General features: G+C 52.7%; 1 protein-coding gene across 1 annotated transcript; it reads right to left on the bottom strand.

The window, feature by feature from the left end:
* Positions 1 to 2,265: 2,265 nt before the first annotated feature.
* On the bottom strand, positions 2,266 to 9,929 carry ZBTB39 (zinc finger and BTB domain containing 39). Its single transcript, XM_032420996.1, has 2 exons — positions 9,867 to 9,929; positions 2,266 to 8,395 (listed from the first exon to the last, which is right to left on the bottom strand). The coding sequence occupies exon 2, from the start codon at positions 8,349 to 8,351 to the stop codon at positions 6,228 to 6,230; it is 2,124 nt and encodes a 707-aa protein (XP_032276887.1). The 5' UTR covers positions 8,352 to 8,395; positions 9,867 to 9,929; the 3' UTR covers positions 2,266 to 6,227.
* Positions 9,930 to 14,891: the final 4,962 nt, after the last annotated feature.

The raw sequence follows: 14,891 nt of genomic DNA, 5'->3' as shown, positions 1-14,891 counted from the left end.
GCAGCCATGACTCTGGCTCTTTCCAAAATCCGTACTTCCAGCTGGGATAGGCTAAAGAGATGCTCAGCAGAAACTTGACACACTCATTTCAACAATCACCCTGGCCGGAAAGAGTGTGCTCCGCAGGGACCTCACACAACTTTCCTTTTGTGTTTGTGTGCTTGCTGATCCCCCCCCTCCCCCCCGCACGCTGTGAGGCTGTGAGGACAAGGGGTCAGAGGCCAAGGAACCAGGAGGCCTCAGCAGGACGTTTCCTAGCATCCTCGGCGATATGATAGATGGAGGGGGTGAAGTAGAGGTCTGCTGCCGCCCCCCCACCATCCAGGAAGTGCTCCATTTCCTTGCTGATACGCTCCCCTCATCCATCCCGCTTCCCTCCCCACGAGGCAGAGCAGCCATCCCAGAGTCAGTGCTCCTCAGAGCCCACCCGCTCCCACCTTCAGGTCTAGGACATTTCCAGACTTCTAGGAAGAGATGCTATCAGAAACCCACCCCCATCCCTCCCTCTCTCTCTAGATCATGGGAAAATATCAAGGGACATCCATTCTGAGAGCAGACCTTGGGACAGGCAGGGGCACACTCCCAGAGGCTGTCCCTCAGCCCTTGTCCCCCAATTTCTGATTCCGTCACAGGGCAGAACTCTGGTGTTCTAAGTCGGTCCTCGCCCTTAAACTTCATTCTCCCCGGCCAGGTCTTTTCCTTAATTTTCCTGTCCAGCAACTTAATTCTATTCACGCTTGTCCTATAAATAGGAAGAGAAGCCTTCTTGTTAACAAGTAGGTCTTCTGGAAAAGACTCATTTATCAGGTTGGGAATCTAGGACCATGTCCATGAAGAAAAAGCCTAAGAACCGGTCCCGGCCCACTAGTTCCAAGTCCTTGGCATCCTAATCCTGCCTGGGCAGAATGAAGGGCTTGTGAACTTAATCACTGAGAGCCTCTGTCCTGCTCGAGTGCTCAGTATTTCTGGAATGTTTAACTTGGAATCACCATTTACTGACCTGGAGCACCATCCCCTCTGTTCTTAGAAATCTGAACTTTTATTCATCAGATGCATTAAACACGTGCTCCAACAGTGTATGTACCCCTGTTTGTTCGGAGCCCAGAGGGAAATGCCCTGCCAATCCTGCTCGCCGGACCCAAATCTGAAAGGGTCTGAAGCGACAGACAGATGCCCCGTGGCACAGAGCTGAAGGCTTTTTCAACCAGGAGAGTCCAGGTTGTGACTTGGGTTGCAGTAAGGGCTTAACCTAACAATACAGAAAGTGCATTAAAAAGACTTTCCTCTTTTGTGCCCACATAAAAACCAAGCCAAAATCTGATGCCCTTATCACTGCCTCTGCTGACTTAGGCTCCAGAAGTTTCCTGAAGGGAACCCAGTGTCACAGCTGTCACATCGTGGGTTACCTCAGAGACCAGCCCCCCAGGAGCTCACTCTTCTCACGGATTTCTCTGGCAACCAGTTATCACCCTGGGCAGCATGAACACCTCCTTGGGGCCCAGGGAGGACAGAGCCCCGGCTCTGCTGACCGCAGCAAGGCTGCTCCGCTCAGCACTCACTGAGCACGACGGGCGCCGCGCCTGGCCTGTGTGCTGAGACCAGATGGACCACATTGCGCCCCAACCTCTGAGGTCTACCTCCTTCTCTGTGCAGGTACACTTGTCAGCAACCCCATGAGACCGTGCCAAACCCCCACCTCCTCCCTGAACCGCCTCTCTCCTCTCCGACACACCACATCAGTGAATCAGATGGCGCTGGCAGGACAGATCCCCTCAGGGAGGTTTCCCCTGGAAAGGGTGGGTTATTGACTTAATTTGCCACTAAAAACAGGTCAGCAGGTTAACCCCGGGGAATTCCAGCTACAGGAAAGGAAACTATGGGGGCGTCTGGGTGGCTCAGTTGGTTAAGCGTCTGCCTTTGGCTCAGGTCATGATCCCAGGGTCCTGGGATCAAGCCCCGGGTTGGGCTTGGAGGGGAACCTGCTTTTCCCTCTGCCTCTCCCTTGCCCCCGCTCATGCTTGCTCTCCCTCTCTCAAATAAATGAATAAAATCTTTAAAAAATCTTAAAAATAAAATCTCCCTCTGCCTCTCCCCCAGCTTGTGCTCTCTCTCTCGCTTACTCTGAAATAAATAAAACCTTAAAAAAAAAAAAAAAGGAATCCTGGCATCTGCCGAGCAGAATGCTGCTACTACTGAGTGTTGGGCCCCGACCTTCTGAACTCAAGGGACAGCGTAACCCCAGTCAATAGGAAAAGAATTCCCGTTTCAAATTTCCTTTTTTTATTCTAAATAAAAACCACACTTTGTGCCGAACAATGGAATATAAAAGAATCAGATGTACAACGATTTTAGACATCTACTATTTGGGAAAAGAAGTTTACAAAATATACAAAACTTTACAGCAATAGATAGTAAACACTTAAATATTAGGAGGTCAGTACTTATTAATTTAATGCAAGGAAGTTAGACGTCAACAACTCTTCTCGGTTTCATAAGAGACTTTCGCTAGCGTAGGTGGGAGGGGAGGTTGGACTGGACAGGGGAAGGGTGTTAAAGAAACATCGAAATCAAAACAGTTTCATTTTCATTCTGATGTTAAGTTTGACAATGAGTGATCACAGTGAAATGAATGCTGTGTGCACTGTGCTTCCCGACTCACTCAGGGCAGGACTGAGGCCAAAGGATGTGTGGGGACCTCCAGATGGGCAGACTTCTCCACACAGCCCACTCCCACGCCCACAAAATCAGTGTCCACCTAGAAAAGGATTTAAATTCACTTCCAAAGTTGAGTAGTCTCTGGAATAGGGCACAGCAAGAGGCCAGAAGACGAAGAAAATTCATCAGTAGCTAAACTTGACTGGGGAGAAGGTATTTAGGCCCAAAGATTTGTCCTGGAGACAAAGGGGTGCTGATGGATCAGAAGGGAAGACAGTCAAAAAGAACTTTTACCCACTTCCTGGTTCTTAGGGGTCACCCGGGCCCAACCCCCACCTCCGTTCTTTCCACCTAGCCATGAACTATAGAGACTCGCTGGGGTCTTAAAACGTAGGACCAAATACCACAACCCAGCAGAGCTTCCCAGCGGGCACCGTGGCATCAGTGGGCCAGCAGCAGGTCACAGGAGAAGCGGGAGACGGAGCCCCTCCTGTGGCCATAAGCAGCCTCTGCTGTTTATTCCAATGTGCCATACAAGTATTACTTTTTTCCCTTAAGAAACAGGTTGGGAATAGCCTCGTGCTTGGTTTAATGCTCTACAGTCGCCATCTTGAAATTCTTCATTTTTAAACAAAGGGCTCTGCAGATTATGTAGCTGGTCCTGAGTACAGAACAAGAAAGAGGAGGAAGGGAGGAGAAAAGACATTCAGGGGTCAGAGAGAACCTCAGAACAATACAGCAGACTGCTAAACTGGGCTCTAAGGCAGAGCGGGCAACAGAACAGAAGGCTGAAAAAAAATGTTTAAAAACTCAAAGTAAAATGAATACCTTCAACCAGGTATCCCAGAGTGCCCTTTGCCACAACACAAGAGTTTCAAGTAAAACAGTTCGGAAAAGGGGGGGCTGGAGGCAGAGACAGCAAACATGACTCTAAACGGGGGGGGGCAAATATGGGGACAAGCAGAGGAACAGGGTTTGGTCAATAAGCCTCATGAGCTACTGACCCTGCTACATGTCTGACTGCAACCAACCAGGCCACCCCGATCAACCACTTGGCCTCAGGAGGATCAGGGGGTGCAGTTTTTTGTTTAGTGTTTCAGGGGCAAAGGTTCAAGGATTTGCTTTTTGGTTTACTGGCAAAAAAGGGAAAACTTCACAGTTTCAGGTTAAGTATACAGACTACCCAGCATCCGTGATGGCCTCCGTTAAGGAAAAGGGTTTCTCCAGCACACTGATCCATGCCCGGCCACCTTGGCTGGCTTCTAGTAAGTACCGCCTCTCTCAAATCTGCCCATTCCAAAATCAGTCCTCATCAACAGACTGGGAGGGATCACTCAGCCTTGAAAAGCTTAGCAGACACTTGACTGCGGTCTTTCACACATTTTCCTTCTTAAATTTCCAACGGTCAGTTGTGGGAAAGAAAGGGGGAAGCCAGTCAGGGATGAAAAGTCTCAGCACTGCTTTCCTGACAAGAATGACCTGAGGGAACACGTAACAAGTTTGAGTTTAGATGGCGAAAAATGGCCACCTGTACAAATCCCTTCATGTAACAGCCACCCTACCGGAGAGCCAGGCACCCCAACTGGGAGGCTCTATCAATTTAGGGCTAGGGAGAGAGGCAGCAAGTGCAACAGGGATGGAGCTTTGGCTTGCCGGTATATCTTAATATAGCTTTCCAAGTTTAGGAAGGATGAGAAAATGTGCAAAAAGGTCCTTCATTTAACTTGTTCCCCTCAACCCAGTCCCCAGTCTACTCAAGCGCAGGCAGGAAAGGCCTAGGAATTTAATAAGCCCCAACTTTCTAGAACTCACACCCATTACCTAAAGGGTTCCTGGGCTTATTCTGCAAGAGACTCTCCGGAGAGAAAGAAAAGGACTTGTTTGTTTAAAGTCCTGACACCTTCCCTCGTCCTAGCCCCCGTTTCTCAAATCTCTGGCCAGGACTGTCCCCTGGAACATGGCTACTTGCTGGGGAGAAACTCATTTTCCTGAAGTCACTTATCCAAAAGAGATGCTGGGTACTATGTATATAAAAGCAAAAATAAATAAATATCAATGTCCGAAAAGGCTCTGTGAGTTCATTAAAACCACTCGCTTGTGAAACAGCCCGGGGTGCTGCCGAGTCCCACCAGGCGCAGTGTCAGGGCCGAGGCCAGGGACTCCCAGAGCTCGCCTGAGCAGGGTGAGGTAGTAGGAGCTTACTGAGGGGCTACCTTGTGAGTATGCGAGATCCGAGGGCCCTCTCCCTCAAGCCTTCTTTGGGCAAGAAGCCCCTCAAAAGCCACTAAGAACGGAGCCAACCGGCCCCAAGGACTGGGCAGACTCCATCCCAGCCACCTAGGGCGGGTCTGCATCAGCTGCCCTCCAATTGCGCCCCCTGGTGGCGATGCAATGACAGATCAGGATAAATTCCAGCAGGTCAAAAGTGAGCTGCCAAAGCTCCTGGCCAGTTACCCCAAAGTAAACAACAGGTTACCCGACTGGGACAGACAGACCGCACATCCCGCTACACACCACCAGTTACTCGGGTCCCTTCGATCCTGAAGGGCTCACAGTCCATCACTCCGCCACCCCACGGGGTCTTCTCATCTACACCACAGGTCAAACACGCTTCTAGGTGGGAGACTGGATGTAAATTAAGGCAAGGCTGCTGCTGTCAGAGACATCCCCACCTCTCCACCAGGACACTCAAGGTCGACGGAGGTAGCCAGGTGACAGATGACTGTATCACAGCGGCTCCCTGTCCTCTCTGCCCCACAGGGAAGGCCTACCTGGCCACCTGGGCTACAACTCCATAAAATCGTATTTCTTTGGAATCGAGGAGAAAAGAGGGGCCTCCCTTGCTGTCCATCCGGGCCGCCCCTCCTGGTGGCACTGCCGGTCGGACACCTCTTCCGACCGGCAAGGATCCATCCCAAAGCTTTCTGACCTACACAGAAAGCTCTGCCCCCAGTCTGGATCTAGCTGCCAAAAGAGTCTACTGTCCCATCGGCAGATCAGAGCGTGGAAACGGGCAGGCGCCCCCATCCAAATCTGCCTTTGCCCTGCCGAGGGCCGGGCCTGGCACCTGCGGTGAGCTGCCCTGCGGACCAGTCTTTTCTGAGCGGCCACATTCCCCAAATCTCTCTCACAGCCGGGTGTCCCAGTTGGCAAGCTGGCAACAATACCCACGGTGAAAACCTCTCTCCACCTCCTCTATTCAGTGAGGCTGTTGGTTGGATTCTTAGCAGCATAAAAACCTATCCGTAAACTCAAACTTGAGAGGCTCGGAAAGGGGATCTAGTCGACACCGCCTGCCTGACCAGATCCCAAGACCAGCCTCCGAAGGATCAAAACCGCAGCCCTTCGTGGGCAAGGACAGGGAAGGAGGTAAACGTGATAGGGCCGTCGCTTCTCCAAAACAGTTAACAGCTCGTGTGCTCTTTCTTCTTTTCTCTTCTTTAACCACAAGACAGAACGGAATTCCTAGCAAGGCCAAATTGACACTTCGGCTGGAGAGGGACCGAGAGCCATCAGAAAAGCAACGTCCTGGCTGCCGCCTGGGAGCTCCCCCTAGCTCTGCCGGGACCCAGTCAGCTGTCCGGGGTCTTGTCCGCCTCTTTGGAATGGATAATGTACATGAAGGTCTGCTCGATGGTGAAGTCGGGCGGGAGGCTGCCTTTGTGCACGCCCACGTGCTTGCTCATGAGGTTGAGCGTGGAGCTGTAGTGGCCGCACACCGTGCAGCGGTACATGAGCGCCCCCGAGTGCGTCTTCAGGTGGCACTTGATGGTGGAGCGGCCTCGGAAGAACTTGTGGCACACCTTACACTGGTACGGCTTCTCGCCCGTGTGGATCCGCCGGTGGTAGTTGAACTCGCTCGTGTGGGCAAACCTCTTGCCGCAGACCTTGCAGCTGTACTTGCTGTTCCCGGGCTGGCCCTGCAGAGCCAGCTCGTCGCCCAGGAGCTCCTCCGCGGGCAGCTTCCGCTTCTGGAGGGCGGGGTGCTGCGGCCCCGGGGCGGGCCGGCCGTCAGGAGCACGGGCGCACCGGGGCTGGCTGACGTGGTAGCGGTAGGCGGCCTCCGACCTGAAGGCCTGGCTGCACACGTGGCAGCGGAAGAGCGCGTCCTCCAGGCTCTGGTGCACGGCCATGTGCTTCTCCAGGAGGTGCCCGTCCACAAAGCTGCTGGCGCAGACGGAGCACGAGAAGACCGAAATGCCCAGGTGGGACAGCGTGTGCCACATGAGGCTGCACAGGTTCAGGTGGCGCTGGTCACAGACGCTGCACGCCTGGCCCTTCAGGTTCAGATGGTCAAGGACGTGCCCCCGGACCACATGGAAATCTTTGGCCAGGGCCTTCCCACAGGCAGCGCATTTCAACTCCGTGGAGGCTGGCCCGGAAAACAAACCCAGCTTCCCCGAAAGGGGATCGTTGGGGTGGACAATGATGTTGTTCTCAAATATCCCATCCCGTCGGTGGAGGGTCAGCTGCCACTGGGTAAAGAACTTAGTTTCACACATGTCGCAGGAGAAGAGGAAAATGCCAATGTGGGACAGAACATGGGTCACCCGGGAGTTTCGGTCCTGGAAGTGGGTCTCGCAGACCTTGCAGTTGCCCGTCAGCAGGTCCACGTGGTCCCGAGCATGCTGTCGGATGAGCTGAATGTTGGGCTCTAGAACTTTCTTGCACACCTGGCAGGGCATGGCCTTATTCTCTCGGTTGTCGTTCTCTCCAAAAGTCAGCTCATCCTCGCTGTCGTCACTCAACTCAATCACCTCCTCGGCTGTGCCAATCTCCTCGGTGGGGTCTTCAAACTGCAAGTCATCATCCCCCAGGTCGTCCAGCTGGAGCTCATCCATCTGCCCAAAGCCCGGATCTTTGGAGTGGTCGCTATTGCTCAGACAGGAGTTGGTCCCAGTGGTAATGTCAATTGCATGGTCAGGGGGGAAGAAGCTGCTTTTACTGAAGTCTCCGTTGCTCTGAACCTTGTACGGTTGGCAGGAGCTCGTGCTGGTTTGGATGCCCGTGCTGACGGTGCCGAGGACCGGCTGAGTCACCACACTAGGAACGGAGGTGAAAGGAGCAGGGGCATCATGGTCTTCCGTCTTTGGTGGCAGGGAAGACAGGCTATGATTAGTGTCACCGGTGACATTTCTCTCTTCCTCTTTACAGCTTCCTCCAGCATCACTAGGTAATACATAGTTCCTCTCGGGACCAAAGTGCTCCCCGCCCCCCCGGAGGTCTCCGAGGGGATAGGCAGGCTCTGCTGAGCTACAGCTCTGGGTACCCGAGTGGCTCTCCCCGCTGCTGGCCAGGGGCTTGGCCACGGCACTGGTCTCCAAGTCAGGAAAGGTGGAGTGACAGGCCCGAAGGAGATCCTCCATGCCCAGGCGCTCGGCTACCTCATAGATGACCCCAACATTGATCAGGTCTGTGAAGAGCTCTGAAGTATAGACAAAGCTCAGAATCTTCTCAAAGTTGGCGGGGGTGATGAAGTCCACCACGTAGGTCCTGGCAGCATCCAGCCCGGTATTCAGGAAGAGGTTCTGGAAGTAGCCAGCCGCGCAGGCCAGCACGGCTTTGTGGGCCGGGAAGGAGCGGCTCCCCACCACGATGGTGACATCGCACATGGTCTCTGAGAGCCGGCACTTGTTGAGTTCCTTCAGCAGGTTGTTGGGGTGGTTGGTGCTTTGCAGTTTGATCCTCATGCCCATCTTAGCAGCTCCTACGAAGTTGCCTCTGTATCAGCACGGTTCATCTGTGGACGGTAAAAGGAAGAGATGGATGGCCAAACAGATACCTGCAAGCGAGGAGCTGTGCAGAAGAAAACACCGCCAGTCTGAGTGTTTCGAAGCCCTGGGTGGGGAGCAAGAGCCCATGGACAGGGCGAGCTGCTCCAAGCTGCTGGGGGCAAGGACAAATGATGGGACGGTGACCTCTCCCCCTGCATATTCCCAAAGACAGAGTCGTCACAACGAAACCCGCAAGTATTGAGAAAACCCTGATAGGGCCGTCTGTAAGACTCAGTAAGAGAGGTGGCAGGCCTGGTTGGACAGAAGCTAGTGCTTTAGTGCCAAGCCAGAGGCAACCTCTCGGACACAATCCTTCACTTTATCACCACACGGCGGGCTCACATTAATCTCCTAATTTCTTCCCCCAAACAAGCTTTCCTATCTCACTGTGTACATTCACTTCTCTTGCAATGCCAAATGCCATATCGGCACTTGAACACCATTAGCAAAGTTCCATTAGCTGCTGAGGGCAAGATAAGTTTGTTCTTTTATTTTCTTATCAAGGCTCCGTCCTTCCAGTCCCTAAATAAACCTCTTGCTCGTTCATGAGTTCTGATGTCTCCCTACCATAACTCAGAGCCATCCAGATACTTCTCTGTCACCTTCTCTTTATGCTGTGGATGAAGCTAAAACACTCAGGACCCAAAGAAATAAAGCAAACTAGAATACACTGTAGCATTTACTATTACTTAAATATGCTTTTTTTTTTTTTTTAAACCACCCTTTTTGGGATCTATGCATATGCTGACCAGAACTAAAAGACTTACTTGATGCCCTAAGAAGGCGTCTAATTATATAGGCAAGACTGCTAAAGGCTTGCTGGATCCCACTTGCCCCCCTTTTCGAGTCCTGTATGCCTAAGGAAGACAAGCTAGCTGCATGCGGTTTCAGTCTCACCACTCGCCCGGCGCAACGCAGCCCCTTTCTCCACCTCACCACCTTCTACAAACTCCCAACTTTTTCTGGGGTCCAAGAAGCTTCTGCGCATTGTTGGGATAGCAGTGAAGCAGATCCCGGGCCCTGGTGGCCACACATCAGGCTGGGACACTGGGAAGCCTGAGTGGGGGGTGGGAGGGGGGCTGACTGGGAACTTCCGAGAAGGCACCCCAACAATCCCGTGGTGCCGCAGTCTCCCCTCTGGAGGGTCGAACCCAGGAAGAAGGGCGTTGGATCGGGCTGGGGGGCTCCATCTGGGGGCCACCGAGCACCTCGGTCCCTCCCCAGACGGCGGGGGATTCCCCCGGGGCGTCTCCGGGGGCGCCGGGCCGGACGGGAGCGAAGGGATGGGCGGCGGGACCGGCCCGGGTCGGCGCGCGGCCGGGGATGATGGGTCGGGCCGAAGGGAGCGGGCAGGAGGGAGCCAAGCAAGAGCGAGAGAAAGGCCGGGACGGGGGTCGGGCCTCGGCCAGGGGCGGCCCTCAGCCGGGCCGCGCTTACCCGGCTCCGCGGGGCCCGAGCACCATCGCCGCCGCCGCCTCACACAAAGGCCCCGGCCCGCCGTGCCCGGCCCGACGAGGAGGCGGCGCCGCCGGCCGCGGCCAGACTCTCCATCCGCCGCGCCGCTCGCCGCGCCGGCCCGGGCCGCCCCCGCCGCCCGGCCCGCAGCGCCCCCCGCCGTCCCGGAGGAGGCAGCGCCCCCCGCCGCTTGGCCGCAGCGCCCCCAGCCGCCCGGGAGGAGGCAGCGCCCCCCAACGGCGGGGCCGGGGGCCGGGTGGGCCGGGAGGGAGCCCCCTCCCTCCCCCCCAAGACTCCGCCCGCCCCCAGCCGCGGGGGTCCGGCCACCGCGCCACTCGGGACCCCCGCCAAGGCCCCACCTCCCACTCCCACGCGGCCCGGGGACCGCCGGCCTGGCCGCGGCGCGAGCAGCTGCGGGGATGTTCCCAACCCCCGCAGTCCCGGTTTTTCTGAAATGCCCCGATCTACGAGGTCGGGGGCCATTCCCTCCTCACCCTGGGACCTGGATAAGTGAAAAGTCCTATCCCTACTCTAAGCTCGCATCCTCTACCCTGTCCTACGGCTCATCGTCCCAGAAGCTTCGCAAAACGGCCACTACTGTAGTTTTGCAGAAAAAAAGTAAAAATGAAGTAAGATTGTTAACTTGTGAGCGCACTGGGCTGAGAGCTTCCTGAAGACAGGGCTCTGTGGTTCTCGATACTACTCATGGCAGTGCTCACCGCACACTTCCCGGTCCTTGTGACAGGTGCTTAATAAAGCCTGCTTGAAAAAATAAATAAATAAAGCCTGCTTGAGTGAATGAACAAATGAATAAGCAAGTACTTGAGGTCTGGGCCCCTGGTACATCCCCTCTGAAAAATCACTGATGCCCTTCCTCCCACCTTGGTGGCTAAAGGAAGGAATTCACAGGATCCCACTGCACCTTGAGAGCCCAAACCTGTTTCCTGCAGCCTGTCCTCCCTGAAGGGTTTTGCCAGGATTTGCCACCCCAAATATGCCTCTTTGGCATAAGGATTATTTTAGGCTGCTTGTTTTTTTTTTTTTTTAAGATTTTATTTATTTATTTGCAAGAGAGAGCACAAGAGCGGGATGAGGGGCAGAGGGAGAAGCAGACTCCCTGCTGAGCAGGGAGCCCGACTGGGGGCTCCATTCCAGGCTCGATCCTGGGACTCTGGGATCATGACCTGAGCCAAAGGCAGATGCTTAACCGACTGAGCCACCCAGGCACCCCTAGGCTGCTTATTTTTAGAAAAACAGCAGACATGGGGCGCCTGGGTGGCTCAGTGGTTAAGCATCTGCCTTCGGCTCAGGTCATGATCCCAGGGTCCTGGGATGGGGAGCCCGCATCAGGCTCCCTGCTCTGCTGGAAGCCTGCTTCTCCCTCTCCCACTCCCCCTGCTTGTGTTCCCTCTCTCACTGTCTCTCTCTGTCAAATAAATAAATAAAATCTTAAAAAAAAAAAAATAAGAAGAAACAGCAGACACAGGAGAAGCTCTGAAAACAGAATAGAAGTTACATTTATAAGGGAAACCTCTATTTGTAAGGATGTCTCCCTCTCTGTACTAGGAAGAGAAGGATGACTTAAATCTCCAGAAACTCTCATCAATGGAGAAGGCAGGGACTTCAATATGCATAACAACCATCCCCTTATTTACTGTGCTTGGCCTGAAAACCCCCCATAACTGGCTCCCACCCCCAATATCTTCATTTGTCTTTAGCTGGAAATGGTATTTAAGGCGGTGGCTGAGGCCATTCTAGAGAGTTGCTCAGTTGTCCTGAGCTTCTCCCATGTATATAGGAAGTATACTTGTTACTAAACTTCTGTTTGTTTTTCTCCTGTTAATCTGTCTTTTACCATAGCGTGGTCACAGCCAAGAACTTAGAAGGATAGAGAGGGGTCACCTGGGTGGCTCAGTCAGTTAAGTGTGTGACTCTTGGTTTCAGTTTTGGCTCTGGTCGTGATCTCAGGATTCTGGGATCCAGCCCCACGTGGGGCTCCACGTTCATGATCGGGGAGTCTGCTTGAGATTCTCTCTCTCCCTCTCCCTCTACTCCTCCCCCCACTCATGCTCTCTCTCTCTTTCTCAAACAAATAAATAAATCTAAAAAAAAAAAAAAAAAGAAGAAGGGTAGGGGTGCCTGGGTGGCTCAGTTGGTTCACGCTCAGTGGGGAGCCTGCTTCTCCCTCTTCCTCTGCCTGCCGCTCCCCCTGCTTGTGCTCCTTCCCCCTCTCTCTCTCTCTCTCTCTCTCTGTCAAATTAATTAATTAATTTAAAAAAAGAAGGGTAGAGGGAAAATTATTTTCCCCCTTGCATTGCCAACTATTTCTAGAGCTCAGTTGTGCTGCTTCTCCCCACCCTTCTCCCTTAGCACTGCAGTGATCCTCCAAATCCTCTCCTCAGATGCTCCTGCCCAAGGATTATCAGCAAACCACAACTACATGCCCTGCCTGCCGCCCCACCAGCACCACAGCCACCAAAGACATTAGAAGTCATGGTCACTCCACTCTCCCTCCTCAATCATAGGAATCCCTCAGGCTCTGGGACCCTTCTATTTCAGCCTCTCTCCCATCACATTCTGTCCACTACCAGATGACAGAAGGCAGCCAGGCACGAACCCTCAAGGCAGACACACAGTATAGTTCAGTAATTCCTCGATGGATGGATGAATGAGAAGAGGACACGCAGGATGTTGCCAACTGATCTAAGACAGTTTGCCTGTTCGGCAACCATCAGTTATCTTGATGCATTTGGGAGATTGTGAGTCCCCGGTTCCACAACCTCACTAACTGGTGGGAGATTATAGCGAAAGCAAGCATTCCAATCATGTAATATTTATTAGCAAGGAAATATAAAAACAGCCATATGACCTTTTTGTGGCTTGGGGGGCAGGTGATCTCACTTAGCTCTCTCATGAAAGGGTCGTGATACATGTTCCAATGGCAGGCCCAAATCCTACAGTTGGACAAGGTGACGAGGGTGTCCCGAAGTGGAACCTCATGCAACCGATAGACTCCAAACCTCCAGCATGACTCTGAGATGTTAGGCTGCAAGAGTTGTGGGCCTCTCCAAGCTTCCTAACCAACCGTCTTAACCATCTCTGGAGTGTTGACCCCACTACATGTACTTCATGTGCTAAGAAAACCCCCTAAAGGTGTAGATTAAAGTTTAAACTGTTTATACGTGTGATATTGTGATGTTGTGATTTACAATAAGAAATATATATTTGGTCTTCATCCCCATTTCCGGCAAAGAACTGCTAAAACTATTGGAACGTCCTAAGTGATGAATATCATAAAGGTGTCCTTTGTTATGTTATTGGGTGGCTTTGGGGCAGCACCTAAGGATGGGGGCTGGAGGTTGAATCAATTGCCAACGGCCAGTGATGTAATCAATCACAACTGTGTCATGAAGCCGCCATAAAAACCCAAGAGGACGGGGTTCCGAGAGTTTTCTGGGTTGATGAACACGTGCGGGGTCGGGGAGAGGAGAGTGGTGCACTCAGAGAGAACGTGGAAGCTCCACGCCCCTTTGCCCGTGCCTTGCCCTATGCATCCCTTCCATCTGGCTGTTCTGGAGTTGTGTCCTTTTATAATAAACTGGCAATTTAGTAAGTGAACAGGTTTCCTGAGTTCTGTGACCCGCTCTAGCGAATTCATCAAACCTAAGGGGGGAGTCATGGGAACCTCCAGTCTGTAGCCGGTCAGAAGCACAGGGAACAACCCGGACTTGAAGTGGCATCTGAAGTGTGAGGGGCAGTCTTGCAGGACTGAGCCCTTACCCTGTGGAGTCTGATCTAATCTCTGGGGAGATAGGGTAACGGCATTGCTTGTTGGCGTGGCCAAACCACCCTTCCACACACCTTACAATTCGTCCAGAACCTCTAAGACTGAAGTCTTTTTTATTATTATTATTAACATATAATGTATTTGTTTCAGGGGTACAGGTCTGTGAAGACTGAAATCTTTTTAAAGTAAATCATCATGCAGGGCTCCTGGGTGGTTCAGCTGTCTGACTTTGGCTCAGGTCCTGGTCTCAGGGCCCTGGGATCAAGGCCCTGCCTTCACATCCTGCTCCTCGCTCAGCGGGAGGTCTGCTTCTCCCTCTCCCTCTTCCTCTTGTGTGCATGTGCACGTGTGTGCTCTCTCTCTCTCAAATAAATAAATAAAATATTTTAAATAAATAAATAAAGTAAAACACCATGCAATCCCAGTAACAAACACACACAAAGCTAAACGGAGAAGGGCCAGAAATTCGGTCAAGGTTGTTGGCCAGGTCTCCTTAGGCACCAACCTCTTTACAACAGCAAGAGGAGAGCCAGGATTCCTTGACACATTCTTCAAGTACAAAAACAGGAATGCGGCTTAAAATTTGACTTCATTTTTCCTGGAAGCCCCAGGACTGCAATTTTTGTCGGTCCCACCAGAGAGCAACCTTTCTGCATTTATGCTCCTACTTGGCAAAACACTTGAGTCATCTCAGCACACACGCCCATCTCCCAAGTCTGAGCAGAACCAACTCTTGAAGCTTTCATGACCCAAATAAATTCCCCAGACTCTGCAAAAGTTACCCCACTTTAAAACCTTCTAGATAGATAATTTTGAAAAGCCAACGTGATGACTCACTGAAGAAAGGCTTGAGGCTCGGGTAAGAACGTTCTTTGACCTCTAGCAATAAACCTGACCCAAGGGACACTGAGTTGAGCTTTCTCTCCTCCCCCATCCCCACTGTACAGCTGTGGGTCCAAAGTTGCCCCATGCACGCTCTGGGAAGAGAGAACTTTCACTGGGGTGAAGGACCTGTAGGAAGCCGCCTCTGGCTCCATGGTGCGGTCTGTACATTGCATTGGGGAGTGGAGTGTTGACATTGAATCAGGGCAGTTTAGGGGCATGGCCAGGCTCTGCACCAGGCGAAACAAAGGAATCCGAAGATTTCCCAGGCTGTTCCCTTAGGATACAGAACACCCCTTGGGATCCCTGGGCTATGATAGTTGGCACGTCAGATAAAT

This window comes from Phoca vitulina, unplaced genomic scaffold (assembly GCF_004348235.1).
Source record: "Phoca vitulina isolate PV1807 unplaced genomic scaffold, GSC_HSeal_1.0 scaffold23, whole genome shotgun sequence".
NCBI classification, from domain to species: domain Eukaryota; kingdom Metazoa; phylum Chordata; class Mammalia; order Carnivora; family Phocidae; genus Phoca; species Phoca vitulina.
The sequence above is the reverse complement of the archived record's forward strand: the minus strand, read 5'-3'. Positions and strand labels throughout refer to the sequence as shown.